At 38.4% G+C, this 19,761-nt stretch overlaps 2 protein-coding genes and 1 long non-coding RNA gene across 12 annotated transcripts in view; 2 read left to right on the top strand and 1 right to left on the bottom strand.

Moving 5' to 3' along the window:
- The window catches only part of sipa1l1 (signal-induced proliferation-associated 1 like 1), a 105,968-nt gene extending 96,127 nt beyond the window's left edge, over positions 1–9,841 (top strand). For 6 of the 7 annotated variants that reach the window (XM_055186363.2, XM_073856058.1, XM_055186367.2 and 3 more), the window contains 5 exons: positions 1,769–1,994; positions 2,780–2,953; positions 3,474–3,576; positions 3,698–3,776; positions 7,283–9,841. In XM_055186363.2, coding sequence (XP_055042338.1) covers positions 1,769–1,994; positions 2,780–2,953; positions 3,474–3,576; positions 3,698–3,776; positions 7,283–7,426 — 726 coding nt within the window. In that variant the 3' untranslated portion in view covers positions 7,427–9,841. The remainder of the gene's footprint in view (positions 1–1,768; positions 1,995–2,779; positions 2,954–3,473; positions 3,577–3,697; positions 3,777–7,282) is intronic. The other variant, XM_055186366.2, reaches the window with a different exon arrangement.
- LOC129429575 (uncharacterized) lies at positions 1,721–16,008 on the bottom strand. Its single transcript, XR_008639224.2, has 2 exons — positions 15,877–16,008; positions 1,721–1,968 (listed from the first exon to the last, which is right to left on the bottom strand). It is a non-coding gene; the product is annotated as an uncharacterized lncRNA (long non-coding RNA).
- rgs6 (regulator of G protein signaling 6) overlaps positions 15,515–19,761 on the top strand; it is an 83,060-nt gene continuing 78,813 nt past the window's right edge. For 2 of the 4 annotated variants that reach the window (XM_055186371.2, XM_055186368.2), the window contains exons 1-2: positions 16,077–16,390; positions 18,269–18,379. In XM_055186371.2, coding sequence (XP_055042346.1) covers positions 16,361–16,390; positions 18,269–18,379 — 141 coding nt within the window. In that variant the 5' untranslated portion in view covers positions 16,077–16,360. The other 2 variants (XM_055186369.2, XM_055186370.2) reach the window with 2 other exon arrangements.

Genomic DNA, 19,761 nt, shown 5'->3' with positions numbered 1-19,761 from the left:
GTGGTTCCTCTTTTGAATCCGCTTAGAGAAGCGCTGCGTTTTGTTTTGTGCCACCAAGCTTGCTCGTGTGGCTACTCGTCTTGGGTGGGAGGAGCGTTGATGTGTTTGGTCACTTCTGACTTTGTCTCTGGATGGTGCCGTTGAGTGAATGGGGCTAAGCTAAATGCTATCGAAGCGTCGCGGCGCGCTCCGGCGCTTGCGTGCGCGCACACAGATGGTGGAGGGATGTATCAACAATTCTTAGTTAAGGTAATAACATATTTTAATATTGAAAATGAGTAGACTATTCTTTTAATCTTGACTACCTATAGAGTAGTATTACATGCTTGATTTATCCAAAGAGTTTTTAGTTTTATCAGATTTATAAAAGACTGATTCTTTCCGAATAAACCTGAGCTCCTGGAGGCGTACTGCGGGCGGAGCGAGTCACGAGCAAGCAACACACTCACAAAACATGATCCCACTATCTCTGGATAACTTGGGATTCACTACATGTTCGTGTTGTTTACATTATATGTACTTACACACCGATTTCCAACAAAACACAGACATTTGATGCAGTTTTATTTTCCACCTGCGACTAATGACCCGGTTGGGACTGCCCCATTTCAACAAAATCCAGCGTTAAACAAATACACACGCACAACTCTGCTGCTACTCCGAATAAACAAACTATATCCATTGTTTTCATAATGCTGGGTTCATTGGGAAGCTGAAAAAGCTTAAATTTGCCTCACAAACAACAACACACTTCTTTGGTGATGTTGATTTTGTGTCAGCTCTTGGTTGGTGTATGAATGCGCTATTCCGGTTAAAGTGCCCATATAAGGACTTCCACTGTACTTCCAGCACTGAAATTGCCCATAAAAGAAATAAAACAAGATTGTTACGTATGAATGTTCATGTTCAAAAACTTTCCAAAACTTGTATGAACCTTGGCAAAGTGCACAGAAATACTCTGTCATACGTCCAACTGTGCTTTTGACACTTTGCCTATGTTTAGCATGTGGAATTCAACTCTTACAGGAAAACACCACCGTTTTTCAATATTTTACTATGTTCTTACCTCAACTTAGATTAATTAATACATCCTTATCTTTTTCAATGCGTGCACTTTTAATCTTTGTACAGCGCTTCTTGAGTGTGTTGGCATTTAGCCTAGCTCCATTCATTCCTATGGCTCCAAACAAAAGTTTTATTTTGTGCCACCATACCACCATACTTATTCGTGTAACTACTCATGCAACAGTCTTTAAATAGGGAAAACATGCAAGTGTTTGGTGGCTTCTAAATTCATTCCTGTTTGGATCCTAAGGATTGAATGGGACTGGGCTAAATGCTAACACATTCACGAGGCGCTGTACAAAGATTAAAAGTACACGCATTGAAAAAAGATATGTATGTATTAGTTTGTCTGGGTTGAGGTGGGAACATGGTAAAATGTTGAAAAACGGTGGTGTTTTCCTTTAAACTGTGTTAATATGTCAGAATGCATGAAATAGCTTTACCCCCATACCCCCCCCCCCAATCATATGGAAGTTATCTTATAAATGACATCTAAAATGTAGTGATTGGCTTTTGCCTTGTTGTAAATAGCAGAATACAGCATTGCTTATACTACAGTGTGGTCACACGTTTTTAACTACTTCTAAATTTGTTTTGAAAGATCAGATCCGATTTCGGAGCCCATTTATACCTGTATGAAGTGCAGACAAATTCATTTTGGTCACTCATTGGTCACCCTCTTTATTCTCGTTTGTATCTGCAGTCCTCCTCCTCAAGTCCAGCAACCTCAGGGCGACGTTCTCTACACCGCACCCTGTCCGATGAGAGTATATACCGGGGTCAAAGGCTGCCATCCCTGGGAGACTCAGTTTTGGAGCAGGCTCTGGCCAGTGACGTGCTCTTCAGCTGTTCCACCCTTCCACGATCTCCAACCACCCGTGGGGCACCACTGCGCAGACCCTCCTACAAAATGGGCATCAAAATGCATGGTGAGTAAAATCAGTGGGTTCCAGTTCTATTAAAGGGTGGCACTGTGTTTACGGATACTTACAAAGATTGTGTTAGTGACACTTTTCCATAAAATAAGATTAAATAAAGACCAGAAACATGATTTAGGATTCCCAATTTGACAAAAATGTGCTGTCAAATATCAAAATACCGACTATAAGTTGCTCTGGAGTATAAGTTGCATCAATCAAAAAATGCGTCATGAAGAGGAAAAAAAAACATAAAAGTCACACTGGACTAAGTCATTTTTATTTTATTTAGAAAATTATTTTATGCCCAAGAATAGACATTTAGTCTGGAAAGGCAAGTTATTCAATTTAACAATAGCACACAGAACATACAGGCTGAATAGGTATCGGCAGCATATAGCGACTTTTCGCGGCTGTAGACAGTAATGTTTTCTCTTGGTTCATGTTAGTCGGTATTCATTTTGACACAAGACGCACCTGACTAAGTCGCAGGACCAGCCAAAGTGTGACTTAGTCGTAAAAAATACGATAGTCAATATGACTTTAGTATGACAGTAATATTTTCTCCTATTGCATTGCACATAAGAAATACAAGTCATACCTGTTGATTTAAAAATAATAACAATAAAAAAACAATACATTTAGATTTTCAGTCTGTCTTTTTTAAAGCTAACATTGTTTCCCTACACCTGTCTGCTATGTTGTGTAAGATCCTCACTTCACAAGCTCTGGGTAACTAGGCAAAACACACACGCACACACACACGCCACCTCATGTTTTCTCATTGGCTGTGTTAGGTGACCTCTCAGCGTCTGACACCTCTCTAGCAGACCTGCACGAGCGACATAGGCTGCCTCCTCCTGAACTGGGTCTCCTGCCCCTCCCAGACACGGACACAGACAGCGGCCTGGACTGGACCCACCTCGTGGACGCTGCTAATGCTTTCGAGGGTGAGAGAAGACCACAGCGCAGTGAGCCCATTTCTCTTCTCCTTATCTTCCCCAAGTTCTGTCACAGCCTCACGCTTTAATCCACACATCCATCATCTGTATTTCTGTTAAAACCATAGTGGGATCTCAATATTCAAGATCTTATTGGAAAATATTAGTTTTCCTATTTTAACTTTGAAAAGCAACAAAACTTGGATTTAAGATTCAAACTTTTATCTGAATATAAGCTGATATCTGACGGTGTTAACTACGTACACACGCTCAGATTTCCATTCTTCCATTAAAGGACGTAAGATGGTTTTGGGACGTTCTCAGAGGTTTGGTTGAGTCCATGCCAACTCAACTAATCATTGTAATATGCTGAACATTAATGGACCGATGTGAAATTGTGGTTTGGAGCGTGTGGTTGTGTTAATCTTAGGGCTTTGCTTATCGTACTGCTTATACCACCTGTAGTACTGATAAATTACCCATGGTTGTCACTATCTCTCTCTCGCTCTGTCTATCTTTCTCTCTCACAATCACTATCTTCTCCTCTCAGTCCAGAGAGGGTTTATGTTTAGTTCTCAGGATGTCAGTCAGAGAGGAGAAAGTTCTCAACATCTTGAAATTCAATCAGTGTCCCATTCCAGACTGTCTCCAAGGTACATTCTGCACCTTCTTACTGACACGCTAGCAAATTAATCTGTTATTTATTATATACAGTAGCAATGCTATTTGTCATAATGTACCATTATGTCCCTCATCATGGTTCTTCTCTACTAGTGAGGGACCTACAAGCTACAGTGGGAAGGTTTCTCAGCTGGAGGCTTTGGTGAAATTGTTGCAAGATGACTTGAAGAAGGTGAGGAAAACTTAAAGGTATAGTTCACCCAAAAATGAAAATTCTGTCATCATATACTCACTCTCATGTTACAAACCTGTATACATTTCTTTTTTATGAACATTAAGGAAGATATTTTGAGAAATGTTTATAACCAAACCGATCAGAGGCCCCATTGACTTCCAAGTAGGAAAAAAGTACTTTGAGAGTCAAATGGGGTTCTGATCAGAACAAAAAAAATGTAAGCAGGTTTGTAACAACATGACAGTGAGTGAATGATGACAGAATTTTCATTTTTAATACAGTATTCTGAAAGCTGGAAAAAACCTAACAGGAATTAAAGGACATTCATTGAAAATTTGGGGTAACTTATACAAACTGTATCAATATATAAACTTATTTTATGTTTCCCCAACATCTTAAGCCTGGAATAAACTGCACAATTTTTGGCTGTACCAGACGAAAGATTGCCATCGTGACACAGTCGTCGCGATTTCTGTGATCGTGGCTCTTTATCGGTGGTCCTATGTCGTACAGTGAGAGAGGTTCAAGGACGGCCGTTTTCCCAGTCTTGTGTTCAAAGATAGCCTACGATAGTTTTTTGACAGTGTCAGAAATTCAGCATGATTAACGCACGGTGTGTTTGCTGCTACGACCTGCGTTCTGGTATTCGTTTACCGCTAGCGCATGCTGGTAGGGGTGTAACGATACACTAAGCTCACAGTTCGATCTGTATCTTGATGCTTGGTTCGCAATACGATACACATCACGTTTTTTGACGGTTTCAGTAACTTTTTTCTTGTACATAAAACTTAATAAAGAATTTTAAAATTTTAAGGCTTAACTGAACCTTCTGTACTGCAGGTCTGTCACTGACAAAAGGGAAATTTTACATGCCCCCTATTTTTTCTGACTATTTTGAAAGCCTAACACTTCTATACAATGTCCTTTTGCTTAACCCACTATTCCTACATGTATTTAAAAATATTTAAGTATAATGTTCATTATACTTAACATGAACATTGTCAACATGTAAGGAGGCATAAATGGCATAAAAGGTTTGGAAATGAACATGTTTTCTTGCACAGTTGCATTTTTCATTATACAATTATAACCAATGATTAAGAACTTATTTTTTACAAGAATATTTTTACAATAACACTATTTTAAGAAACCAGTCATTTTATGACTGCTATACTTAAATAATTTCAGATATAGTTACTGCCAACTGTGTCCTACAGCTAGTAAACTAAATATTAATTTCATATCTAAAAATACAGAACAGTATAACACATACATCTGTTGATTTTTTTCAGCAACAATGCAATTCTATAGACTTGATAGAGGTTTACTTGATATGAAAACAAAATTCTGCCAGACGTTGGACTTAAAAGATGACGTGGCATTATCTATATCAATTTCTGTTTCTACCGAAGTCGTGTTGCTGACCTTCAGTTCAAGCTGCAGGTGATTCAAGCGATGTCTGTGTGACTGCGGTGAAGCACAGGTGACGCTGGCGCAAAGCAGACCGTCACGTGTTGCCCGGTCAATGAATAAAATTAAAAGAACGTCATCGTATAAATATCCCCATCATGCACGATGCAACATCGTGGCATTTTTTGTATCGTGAAGTATCGTATCATTGTACTGTCTACATGCTTGTCGTACCCAAGTTTAAATGATCCATGTGGCATAGTGTGATAAGGTAATGATCTTATAGGAGTGTAAAAATCGTGCAGTGTATTTCAGGCTTTACACATCTTCATCTGTGTGCCACAATTCCCATTTATTTTCCGTAAATTCCATGGAAAGTTTCCAAAATTGTGCAACCTTAATTCTGAATAACCTCGTCATGGTTCTGGTCCAAGTCTCATATCCATTTGATGTCAGAGGTATTCAGGCCAATCACAACGTACAGATTAACTGGCCATTTAGGGACACAACGCTTTTCAGATCGATGAGTTTTGTACAAAATCAATGCGTTAATAATGTGTTTTTAACCATAACCTATGCAAACACATTGTATACAAATATACCAAATACACACAAGTTGTTTTTAGCAAAGAAATGGGTGCACTTTAAATAAGAAAAGGAATAATTTAGAAGCTGAGATGCAAAAGCCTCTAAATGCCACCTTTGTCAAAGATTAGATAATGATATTAACCGAATGCTCTAGGCACATATACGTTCATGAAGTACTTACATCTGCTTAATCGCAGCCTAAAGTCATAAAGAAATACCAGATTATGCGTCTGATAAAAAAATGCTAATTTACAAGAAAACATGTCAGACACACGTAGAGAGTTTTGCATTTTTGCAATAACGACGGGGCTTTGAAATATTAAAAACTAAGCCTCAGTTGCCAATGCTTTCGATAAAAGCATTTGCTAAAATGCCTAAATGTAACAGTCCATAGTCAATTACTTAACTTTTACCATAGTTATCATATACACATGTGCATATGATCCAATATGTTTATCTCAAAGAATATTCATGTTTTCAATCTTTAAACATGCTTGTGTGTAGTATTATTTCCGTGCGGCACCAATTGAAATGTAAAAAGGTATGAAACTGTAATGCAGTAATGGTCAGCAGTTTGAGTAGTTCATAAGTATGCTGTTATAGAAAATACATTTTTACCATGGACCATCTGTCAACCAATCAGAAGCCAAAATACAACAATGCCACGGTGTAAAATACAATCCATCATTAAAGAGCAACTATGGTTCGATTCACGTTTTTTCATTTCCTTTGGTGTGTAAGTGTGTTTTAGTACATGTTAATGATATGCAAAAGGTACAAACCCCAAAGTAAACGATGACGCGAGTTATCGTCTCCAACGTAAATCTCTTTTCTTGGACTACAACAAACACACGGATTGTAGGCAACAGTTTACTTCCTGGGCCTGTTGACATGGACAAGACCGACATTATCATAATTCCTCCCGCTTGGGCTCACAGCCTGTAAGTTAACTCCTGTTAGCATTGCATTGTGAATCTTTCAGACATGGTAAGGAGCGTCACATTTCCGGCTGACGTCAGAGGTATTCAGCCCAATCATAATGTACAGATTAGATGGCCAATCAGGGACACAGTGCTTTTCAAGTCGATGAGTTTTGTATAAAATCAATGCCACAAAAATGTACAGTATGTGGAAAATAATGTGTTTTTTAACCATAAACCACGCAAACGCATTGTATTATACCAAATACACAAAAAAATTTTTTAGCAAGGACATAAGTGCCTTTTAAATATTTCTAAACCGCTTGAACAGTGCTCTGACTTATGGTGCACACATTTTCGGCATTTCCGGCGAGTTTAAATCCTGCCGATCCCGTACTGCTCTCTCCACCCTGTACCCTCCTTACATCCTGGCCCAAAAATGTGTCTGTAATTGTTCTTGTTTATTTTGTACAGTATATTTATGCTTTTGTGTTGTATTTAACATCACGCTGTAAACAGGAGCTCTGTTTTTGTTTAATGATATTCTGTTGGTGCTCATTTTTCTTGTATTTTTCTTTCCCTCAGGAAAGGGAAGAGAAATTGAAACTGCAGGCGCAAATTAAAAGGCTTTGGGAAGACAATCAAAGGCTGCAGGAAGAGTCGCAGAGCTCCGCTGCCAAGCTCAAGAAGTTCACAGAGTGGGTCTTCAACACCATCGATCTGAACTGACGCTTCTACAGAAGACAGGCAAGATCAATGGACTTCGAGGACCGGATAAACTCTTTCCTTGTACAGTACGCTCCCGGATTGAGAATTCACAAGAACATCAAACTGTCAAACATCGCAAACTCTCTTGATAATAACCGACACTGACATGACTCTCAAAGTCAGAGGAGGGATCATTTTTCCTCTAGATCCCTCGGGATGTTATTAAAAAAAGCCGCAGGAGTAACTCGCAACTATGGCTGCTTCGGCCCATTTGGTCCATTTTGATTTCTCCTGCGCCCTGCTTACGACCGACAACCTGACGTCCTGTTTAAGTCGTTTGGACAGTGCTGCAGACCCGATTCATTAAATCAGAAAGCTAGAAGACAATAAAAACAAACCTTGATGAATCTGTGAAATTTTGAGCCGAAATTTGTCCCCCCGACCGTTCAAATTTGTGCATGCTGTGACGAATCGATCAACAGTACGAACTCCACGTCCTGCCCTGCTCTTCGAATAACCTTTGCATTTCAAACGAAGGATTTTGACAGGTTTCCAAGGTGGCATGAAGTGATTTGCTCATAATGAAGTCAATATTTCTGATGTTACGTCTCAACATCAATCAAAGCAATAGCAGGGAGTCGATATCTTTGTCTTAAAGACTGCAGGACTTGAAGCAAAACGTAACGTCTGACAATATCCTGCCTTGATTTCTCTCAAGTAAAGCGGTACGAACGCTGAAGACTCTGCGGTCTCCGAAACGCCGATGTGGATTTAAAGGACAAGTCTTATTTTTGGGAACAGTTCAGTTATTTATTTCATTATTTCGTGTTATGAGTAAATAATTAAGATGCTCTATGCGTGCAGTACAACGGACATCTGTGAATAGCATTTATTTAGCGAGGGGATGTCATTTGTTTTTATTCTTCATTTTAGTCGAGTTCTGCCTGAGCTGCAGTATCTTTAGTTGTGCGAGTTGTGGTGCCCTAGTCTGCTATTGTATCGCTTTAGTGCCATCTAGTGGTGATAAGTGACTATTCCAGTTCGTTTCCATGTTGCCTATACAGACACTCATACAAACAGCAGTGTTGGAAACTTTTAGACAAGAGAAACATGATTAGATGTAGACACACGGGTTTAATATCAGGGATAAGAGGAGGTGCCTTTCTGAGAAAACGGATGAAACGTATTAATAAAAGCATGAGAGGCCTTTCGGAGGTGCGCCTCCCGTGAAAAATACGACAGCCTGCTTGCAGAACATGCATACACAGTGTTCAGGTGCCCCGTGAGTATTTTTCCCCCTGCATAATAATAATAAGCGATGAAACCAGGAGAAATGAACCGGGTTTACTGCCTGAGATCAATAACATTGAACAGCCGCCCTGTAATCTCACACCCTGTAATAGCACTTTGCTCTTGTTGCCAGTTCCTCACATGAACGTAGTGGCATTAGGTCAGCCATTAAAGACCAAACCTCCTGCCCTGCTTCTATCATTGACCCAGTAACATACAGTAGTATAGATCTCCATTTTCTAGTTAGCGGGGCTTGTTTATACTGTTCAGCCAATTTCTCAGTACAAGTCGGAGTCGATTTCTGGATACTTTACGTATTATGAAGAAGATTTGCACAGTGACTTCGATCCGAGTCGGTGAGCCAGTGAGTCGTAATCGATTCTGTTCTAGGAATCATTAGAAGAGTCTCAGAAATCGCCTCGTGATGCCAGCAGAGAGCGACAGAGGAAGAATGCTAAACATTTTGCCACAAAGCTCCCTGCACAAAACAGAATAATGTGCCCTAAAAATGAGATTGTTCGTTTTATTCCCGCACGGCTTTGGATTTTGTTTCCAATTTTGCTCCCTCAGTCAAGTGCGTGTACTCCCTGACTGAAGTAAATACGCTTTTCTTATCTCATATTCCGTATTCATTTCTCTATGATCATTTTTAAAAGCATAGATGGTTTTGTTCAAGGTAAATATTAATGACTGTGGGAATGTAAATGTTTTTTATTATCCATTCTCTCTCTTACGTCTTGTAATTTTGTTTTTAGTTGCTCGATTTAAATTTCTTTGCACTGTTTTTTATTTTGTATAAATCTATTGCTGTTGGTTTATGGACATGCATAAACGTATGGCTCTTGATGTTGTTTCTTGTTCTTACGTATGCAGTCTCTTTTGAGAGAGATGAGTCGTTTTCCCGCCTCGTATCTCTTTATATCGTGTCATTAGACGTTATTCCATATTATTCTCCCATTTAAACTTTAAAGATGATGTGCACATTTTTAAAAAAAGGAGCATTGTGACTACAAACAAAAAAAGTACTGTTTACATATGCTGTTCATCTTTGTAAAGTGTAGAGGTTTAAAAAGAGAGATGATTTCCAGTGATTACAGTATTAAGGTTTCATAAATAAATAAATAAATAATAATAATAAAAACTTGATTTGAGGTGCTGTAATTATTCATGAACTGATCGCTCGTGCTCGCCGCCCACTCTATGAGGTGTAATCCGCCATTGCTTTCTGAGCCAATAAATTAATTTTACGCCATAGTTGAATGTCATCCCATGTCTCTTTGTGTTTATTTATGCTGGATTTGTTTTTTGCTTCTCCATCAATGTTGTGCTTTTTTTTGGGGAGGGGCTGCTGATTTTTGCCACGGTAACGGCGAGGATAATTGCACCTTGCAGTAAGTAATCAGTTGAAGAGCACAGGGTTGGATTGCCAAGGGCTCCTAACGTCCTCCTGCTGATCTGCCTCGGATTGACGTTAACCCTATCGTGGCCAAGGCCAGTGTGGTCACATCATCTGTGAAAATGTGACCCAGTCTGATAACAACATTCTGTGATTAATATAACCTTGATATCATTAATATATTGAGTAAATCAGTGAAATCAAAACTTGGATGCTCCAAATCACAATTATCTTGAATTGGGGTCACATACTTATCCCAACATGGAAAAGCACGTTAAGGGCATCTCCTTGCAGTCGATTACGGCCCAGGCTTGTGAAGTCACATAACCTTGCTGCATTTTTCACACGTGATAGAAGACATTGCTGACTTTTTAGTGATCTTTCGAGTGAGCAAATGTCAGTGCTGTTATTATCTGCGCCAGACTGTTGAAAAAGGCCACGTTGAAGACTTGAGTGCATAGACCCGGACTGAAGTGGAATGTCCTCTGAAACTTGGGTTAAACAATGCAATAGCGGATATTTTTTATGCACTTGAAATAAATCCACTGAAGCAAAGGGTTTAAGGCTCTTCCAAAGAGTGCCGGCTGTTAAAAACGCTCTCAAAAGCCTGTGCGAATGTCAGCAGAGTCCTTTTTTATTTGTGAGAAATGAGCTTATGAACTTTTAAAGTGGTGGTATAAAAATACTCTTTTTGCCTAATCTGCAGGTTCTGTTGCATCTGTACAACACCGGTATCGTCTTATTATTTGACATTGGCTTAAATGTTAAAACCTTTGCTAAACATTAGGGTTGGGCAAAAAAATCGATTTTTCGATTAATCTGGGATTTTTTACATGGTCGCTTCCGAATCGATTCTCAAAGAGCAGAAACGATTTTTTTTCTGCAAATTTGAACGTAAGATTAACGTTAATCGAATTACTAGTCTTCTTCACTAGATGTCACCCTCTTTTTTGCCTTGCGCAATGTTACCAAGGAGCCTGTAATTCTTATTCAGTGCTTAAAATGGCGGTTTTAGGTGCTTCATCGACATTAATGCTACCTTCACATAAAAAGTAAGAGGTATGGAAGCATTTTAGATTTCGCAAGCAAGACGACAACGAAAGTGTTGTGGCTTTTAATTTCTTTTTATTAATTACCCACTTGTAAACTTATGTTCACTGTTATTTTTTATTAATATAATATTTGTATTAAATCTATATTCTTTGAGTTGAATCGAGAATCGAGTATAAAAACCGACCCGAGAACCAGAATCAAAAATTCAATCGAAAGCTTGTGAATCGAAATTGAATCGATCTGGAACATCTGAATCGACACCCAGCCCTTCTAAACATATGCCTCTTTGGAAAGGAAAAAAGAGATATGTGCTATAAATGTAATGGCCCTTTTGCAACTTGCACTATTTGGTTTCATCATTTCAATGCAAGCTATGGGAATATATGCATATTCGCCAGCTAGTTCAACAGAAAATCATTTCTTGTGAAACGGATTTTGTGAAATGAACTTCAATGCAAAGCAATTAGGCTACAGGAGATAGAAAAACACCTCTGTGCATTTCTTGCATCTCTCACTAGTCTGAATAATTCATCTGGCCTGGAGTGGGTGGGTTTCAAATACTGTCAATTTGTGCTGATGTCTGCTACGCGCCAATGTCCATTATGGCCGTGTATGTGTATACATGGCTCTTTGAGTGAGTGAGTGCTTGACCGAATACATTTGTGATTCAGACGTGATGAGCAATTACTCCTCCCTAATGCCCTCTGATGGTATTGATTTCAGGGAAGCAACCATCCGAATTCATGTGCTAATGCTGTTTGGAATAACCGTGTTTTATATCACGGCATAAATCAAGATTATTGCGTTATAGCTTGAAAACGACCAAACTTTAACCTCGGCATGACCACAGAGTTTACTTCTGTGTAAATACAGTTGCGATGCCACTTTACGTACTGACTGGAACAATGCGGGTTAGAGAGCCCCAAAAATAGGGTAAGAGCTGTGTTGACACATGGGGCAGGGTAGAGTATGTGATAAAGGACACTTTCTGCTACTGATAAACAGCACTTTTCCTGGATGCTCTCTCTACACGGTCGAGTAGGCCTACTTGCTATTTGGTCAGGGGTTGATAACGAGTGTTCTCCACAAACATTACGACTGGAAATAGACCGTTCTTGAGCAACAGCATCTTACAGTATCGATATTCGCAGTTGTGCTAGTTATAATATACATGCAAATTATTCTAAAGGTATAAGGTACACTGTGTTAAATCATCCTTTTTTGCATAATTTACAGCAGAATTTGAGTAAATCTTTCATCGGGAATCCCTATGGGTGTCCACTCCCCTGTGGGTAGTGCCAGAAGGCCAATTACAGTAAGAGCCACTTATAAAAAAGTAAAGTGTTTGTCCATATCCTATTCGTACATATGACTGCTACAAACAAATGAAAAAGCAAATTGCATTAAAGGACATCCAGGCATTCTTGAGAACGGACCACCGAGTGAGAGATGCCATGCTGTGTTGTCTACAAAGTCTCTGCTGTTGTGGATGAATAAACTGTATACTACTTGCAGCGGAGAGAACAAATCTTTTTACCAATGCTAATATTGACGGCCAAATATAATAAACACAAAATATAGGCTTGTTCACGCTCAGTTTCCCAATTATATGTGGAGAAAAAAGGCTCTGGTGGACAATACATCTTATGCTTTTGGAGAACGACAATCTGCAGAAACAGATTGTTGTGTGTATGGCTCCTGACACTCTTCACATATTTCTATATAATACGATTCGGGTTGCACATAAATGGGGTGTTGTTCGTGAATAATCAACTTTTATTGGCCACGATGACAGCAAGCTGTCGGCACAGCTTTCAGGCTTATTGCTCATTTAAAGGCGCACTGATGTGCCTTGAAATGGGCAGGCTTGTTTGAGTTAATTTCGGCTAAATTAGGTTAACTGGCTAGTAGAAGGTGGAAGTTAGAATGGGACATATCGAGTTGCTCATCCTCCTATAGCATTTAGTTTACCTCATATCCTGAAATCTAATGAGAAGCTGCAGAAGTGCAGAATGATGTCATAAAAATTATTGATCCGTATTGGCAAAGTAAGAGAATGTATGTTTTGAGTGCTTATATCTTCTAAATGAGAATTTGGTCAATATTTATAGATATCGTTAGAGATAACATATACATAGGCTACTTGAAACCAAAAATGTCAATTTTGATTTAATGGGGACTTTAAAGGAATAGTTCAGCCAAAAGGGAAAAAGCTTTCATCATTTGAAGAGTTTGGTTCTAAAACGCGATAAATGCCATTTAAAAAAAAAGTTACTGCCAAAATCAGTTTTATTTCAGGTCAGTATTTAAAAGTAAATTCTTAATTTTATGCAAAATACAATATTTGCTGTGTTATTCTGTCATCTTTTCTCCATTTTTTCCCCAAAACGCAATAAACGCCACTCCTCCTTTTCTGCAGAATGCAATAAATCCGCTCCACAAATTAAAGCGCACCATTCCACGCATTGTAAACAAACAATGGTGGCGCATTGAATACATGGAATCCTAGTTTTCCTCATTTACTTTGTACTTTGTGATCAACAAACAAACAAAAACAAAATAATACTTTAATGGAATTGATAAACCTGTGGTGGTTTTCTGTGACGGGAAAGTAATGCAAGCCATCAACATCTAATAATTTACGTAAGAATTTTTGGTCGAGCAGGACCAAAACATTTTACAGCTGATCTCTGTGAAAAATGTTAAGGGACGACAACCGCAGCAATGACTATGACAAAGTAAGTGTTTTGATTAATGCCATTAATGTTTATTTATAAATGAGTGTATACCACTAGTCAACTAAATGAATATAACATGGCAAAGATGAATGCACATTTATATATTGATTCAATAGATTTATAGCATTTTGAAAAAAAGTTTTTATAATAAATCTCTGAAAATCAAGTTATGGATTAGATTTTTGTTTTGTTTTTATAACCTAAAGATGCTATGTGAAAGTTTGTAACAGATTTTCATCTTGTCGCTTTCTTTGTATAGAAAACACGTTTTTACCAAAATTTGTCAAAGTGGATTTATTGCGTTTTGGAACCAAACTCTTCATTTACTCTCTCTCTCATGTTGTTACAAACTTGTATACATTTTGTTGTTTTGATGAACACAAAGGAAGATATTTTGAGAGATGTTTATAACCAAACTGTTCGTGGACCCCATTTACTTCCATAGTATTCTTTTTTCCTACTATGGAAGGGAATGGGGTCAACATCCCTTGAAGGAGTAGTCCAATTTATAGATGGGGCCCATTGACTTACCATAGTATTTTTTTCCTACTATGAAAAGTCAATGGATCCCATCGTTAAAGTGGACTACTCCTTTAATGTGCAACACCAAAATTGGTCTTGGTTAAAAAAAATGAAAATATGATTTTTCCTCATTTTAAACTGTCCAATCTGACTGGATTTGGTATTTTAATTGACTTAAATTATCACTTAGCCTGGCATTTTTTATCAAGGGTCTGGGGCCAAACTTTTAAGGGGGATTAAAGTAATTTAAAATTATTTTAAATATGACGAAACAAGAATGAAACTAACCTTAAACATCAAAATAATCTGTGTTTAGTGTTTGTTGTCCCCTGCTCTAGAACAGTGGTTCTCAAACTGGGCGCCTGAGTTGGTGCCAGGGGGCCCCAGGTTAATGACATTATATTAAAAAAAACAACATTAATTTATCATAAATTATGTGTAATTAAACCTCAGAAAAATAAGGCTACTAACCAACAGCACTACACTGTATGATTTAACCCGAATTCAGACCTTATTTTTCAGGTGTTTAATCAGTGTGCCTTATTTTGATTGGTTGATCAGGATTTTTATTGGTTTGAATCACAAAACATGTGATGTTCATTCCAGTGGACGCAGAGTCTGAAGGGGTTAATATTTTAATCATTATAATTTTGTTTCATTCAAATTGTAAGTTTTGGAATGTTTTATGTCATAAATTTTCTTTAGGAGGCCATGAAGGGATGCACCGTACAAAAGGGGCCTGCACACTGAAAAAGTTTGAGAACAACAGCTCTAGAATATTTTATTGGGTAGAAACTATGATTTAAGAGATGCCTTCAAATGTTGTTGTGGACAATTGGGGGCTTAAGTAAAAAAGTTACCCTAATTCCCCCTGTCCTTCTGAGGGAAACGTTGGTAATCTCGTTCCATCAGCATCGTCTTCGCCAATGCATACTTGGAAATACACCCTCTCTATTTCGTCTCTTTCTACATCCAGTTCAAGCTCCCTAAACACGTTTCAAAATTGCTTGTCAGAAACAACATTGAGGCAGACACTCCACCCCCAAACCCCCACCCTCTGTTCCCTCTCTTCATCTGATACTCTCCCTCACACTCATCCGCACGCATGCCAGGATCCTCACACTGTACCTGAACACTTCACTCCACGCAGCGACCACCCACGCTGGGATCCAGTTAGCGCGCGCGAGCGAAAGAGAGAGGCAGGACACAGCTTCTTATCTCTTAATAGACTTCTCATTTTGCTCACACCAGCATTATTATTACATACTCATTCAATCCCAATAAGACCATGAACCTGCTCGTTTCTGGTTGCTAAGGAGGTGAAATCGAGCGCGAGGAGTGGACGCGGCGGCACTTTGTTACTAAGGTAATGCTCTCTCTCTCTCTCGGACTCATCACTTGTGTGGAGTGTAAGGAAAAATTTAGAAGTGATTTTGTGTTGCCGTTTGTCACTATAAACTTGTACCACTGACTTGCAAAGATTTTTGGGGAGTTTGAAGTAAATCATCATCCTGTCATTCCCTGGGATGTATTCTCGGTTTTCTATCGCTCCCTGCTGTGCGCTCGCTCGCTTGCGCGTGCGTGCATTCATGCTGGCGTGTGTCTTTCTCGTGACGGGGTATTTCTGACGCTATATTCAGCATCGCTGTGTGTGAAGTGCTGTGTGAATTGAGACCGGTGTTCCTGTGGGGATTGCGCGCTAAAACAGCTGTCTTTTTCTAGATTTTTTTTATTAATTATTGCACATCTTTGTAGTGCAATGCGGCGAAGTCGTGCCCACGCGCGAATTGATAGCTTCACCTTTAGATTCGCTATTAAATGGGTGTTGATCTCTAACAGCTGTTAGGTGCGCTCCTCGTGTGGACATTTAGGAAGATCTCAACAAATTCACGGTTATAGTGAGATAAGTACACATATTTGTTGTTATAGAGCACCAGCTGATATAATTTACGGTTTATGTCTTACGGGCGTACAGCAATCATTCAGGTGACACGCACGCACGCACACAAACACACGCCGGTTCTTGCAATTAAAATCTTAATGAGTCTTTTGCCATCACTTTAATTGTAACGTACATAAATATGTGTGTACTGTATGGCAACATCCCTTTTCCATTAGCCCTATCTGAAACTGAAAACAGATCTGTTGTCCTCTCTCCTAACATCTGTTATGAGTGCTCGATAAATCTCCTCCTAAACGACTCAACCGATTAGCCGAGTGGAAAGCTAAGTCCTATTGTGTTTCCGACCTGTGACACCCAGTGAACTGACCGATTTAAGGTGATTGGAGGTGTCTGAATCCAACAGAATTTATTGACCACAACTCTGTCATTCCAAGATCAGTTTATCAAGTTAACGGGAGAGGTCTCTGACACCCACTGTCCGCTAGAAAGGGTGTGAATACCGTGACCTAGTGTGTTCATTTTCAGTCAATCTGATTATGGTGATTACTCACCCATGTGTCATTCCAAACCTTATGGCGCTATGGGTTTCCTTGTCAACAGGATTACCATTTCATGGATAGAGACCATATTATGCAATTTCGTAGCAGTAACAGCAATAACAATTTGCAGAGTTTAAAGAGGACATATCAGGAAAATCTGACTTTTTTCATGTTTAAGTGCTATAATTGGTTCCCTAGTGCTTCTATCAACCTAGAAAATGTAAAAAACATCAACCCAGCCACTTGGTAGACCATTCTCTGCAAACATGTGAAAAATAGGTCATTGAAATTTGGCTCCCCTTGTGATGTCATAAGGGGATAATACCACCCCTTAATCTGCACTATACAACCATGGCAGAGATCAACTTGTTTGAATTTAAAAGGACACACCCCAAAACGGCACATTTTTGCGCACACCTACAAAGTGGCAATTTTAACATGCTATACTAAATGATCTATATGGTATCTTGAGCTACAACTTTACATATGTGCTCTGGGGACACCAAAGATTTATTTGACATCTTAAAAAAGTCTAGTTCACAACCTCTGTAATAGTCATAACTGACATATTATATACAGGAGTAGATTATATAAATGCATGATGTACTGTGCCAGATTTATGTGTCACCTTTACCTATTATGGGCCTCATAAATTCAAGGCACAGCAGGACATACAGAATAGTAAATCAATTCTCAATTAGTGATAAAGTAATAAACTTCAGATTTCTAAACTATACATAAACTATAAACTATACATACACTATACAAGAATACATATCTTAAAATCTTTGCAAATTTCAAACCTTAAGCATTTTGTAGGAACTCGGAGACAAACATTATTCTGTATATGTTGAAAATTTTCTGTTGAACAGGTTTTTGGTCTGTAAAGGTCGGTCCCTTGTAAAGACATACATTTTTTTACATAAAATGTTTTGCGTTTACTTTACATGTATGGGTTAAGTACTTACTATACAGTAAAGTGCAACACCATAAAAAATGCAGACTTGGCAACACTGTTTGACTATCTATAAAAACACTTTTGTACCACATTTCACCTTACTAGAATCTGATCAGCAGTCAGTGTTATTGCCAGATGCTGGCACTAATGTGAATTAATGTGAACAATTAAATGTTTAATTTATCATATTGATTTGTGATCTTTAGTTTTAAGGAAATTGTCACATTCTGGGTTGCAACATTTAGAAAAAAAACATGTTTCCCCCTAAAAAATAAATAAGAAATAAATAAAAAGCCCAGCTGCTTTATTAAAGGTATATTTCATCGAAAGTTGAACATTGAAAATTCGGTTATTACCTTCACATCATTAAATAACTGTAGATTTATAACTCACTGTGTATGTGGCACACTTGGATATATTTCATATGACTGATCTTTTCTGTTACTCTGTTCTTTTCTCCACAGATACAGAAAGAGACCGAGAGACCTAACATGGCTCAGACCTCACAGGATCAGGGAGCAATAGGAATAATTGACCCAGATGAGGATTCTCCAAACATGATTGTCTACAGAAAGGTACTGCATTGCCTTTAAAGATTTACTTGCTATATTGTATGTGTGCGTGCGTTTAAGCATGGGAGACTATTTAGATTGAGGGGGAACCCTTGAACACTACATTCATTCTGACTGAATTGCAATTTGATTTGGTTGCAAATGCAAATTCTTCTCAGCAAGTTAATGCTTTAATGAAATAGGAATTTGGTCAGCAAATACATATACAATGAGGGCAGGACAGACAAATGAAAATGCATGAATATTGATCAGTACTGGATTTGAATGTGAAAGAGTGAGTTTGTTGGTCGTTGGGTGTTATCTCTGTTATTTGGCTGGTTTGTACGGTATATAGAGATTTTTCTTCTTTCCTCTCACAGTTGCTGTGAGTAGAAAGATTGACTTAATATTCTGGAATGAAACATTTTTGCTTGGTTGTAGAAAGTTGTCTAATCTGCATAAGTGCCTGCGCATAGAAAACTAAAGTATAGCCTTTACGAAGTATAGCTTTTAGAGTATAGCTTTTGTATGTTTATTAGCCAAGCCGTGGCTTCAAATGGAAACCTTTGCTCATGCATTTAAAGCCATAAATTGTTTACGAGACCAAGAAAGACATTTGCCCGTTTGGTGTGTTCGGTTGTGTGGACTATTCAAGATGAATTCTCATCTCCAGGGAGAAGGAAACTGTCAGAGAGTGATGAATTTCTTAGAAATTTCAGTAAGTGCATGGACGAACTAGCAATCCATGACATCTCTATCTCTATCAAGTCATATTTTCTCATTTAGCTTTTACTGCAACTCTGCTCGCTGTATTTTGCCATTTGCTATCTTTCTGTGGGCCAATTAGCCTGCGACCCACCACAACGGAGTCTTTATGGAAAATTAAGTGGAGCATTTTTGATTTGATCATTTATAGCACTTAGATTTTAAAAAGTGTATCTTAAAAATTTAAATGGTGAACCATTCATTGTAAATTCACACAATGGAGGTTTTGACTACAGTTTAACAACATTTTCAGGCTGTACTTACTTCCTGTACTTACTGTAATCACCCATGGGGCGATTAAGCATTGGGCGTGACTTGACATGCAGTATCTAAAATTTATAGAGGTGGTTTCTTGGACAGGGATTAGCTTAAGCCAGGACTAGACCTGATTTTAATAAGGAAACATAACTAGTTTTAACAAACATGTCTTACTAAAAACATTACTTGTGTGCATTTTGAGGTAAAACAAAGGGCACTGATGTATTTTAAGATATGTCAGTGCAAGTTGTTTTAATTTTGGACAGCTCTTACATTTATTTTAATCTACGACTAGTCTTATCCTTGTCTGGGAAACCGCCCCATAGAGTTTTGAACTGTGTCAGCTTGGGGTGAGATCATGGTACACTGTAAAAAAATTCAGT

This window comes from Misgurnus anguillicaudatus, chromosome 18 (assembly GCF_027580225.2).
Source record: "Misgurnus anguillicaudatus chromosome 18, ASM2758022v2, whole genome shotgun sequence".
Lineage (NCBI taxonomy): Eukaryota > Metazoa > Chordata > Actinopteri > Cypriniformes > Cobitidae > Misgurnus > Misgurnus anguillicaudatus.
The sequence above is the reverse complement of the archived record's forward strand: the minus strand, read 5'-3'. Positions and strand labels throughout refer to the sequence as shown.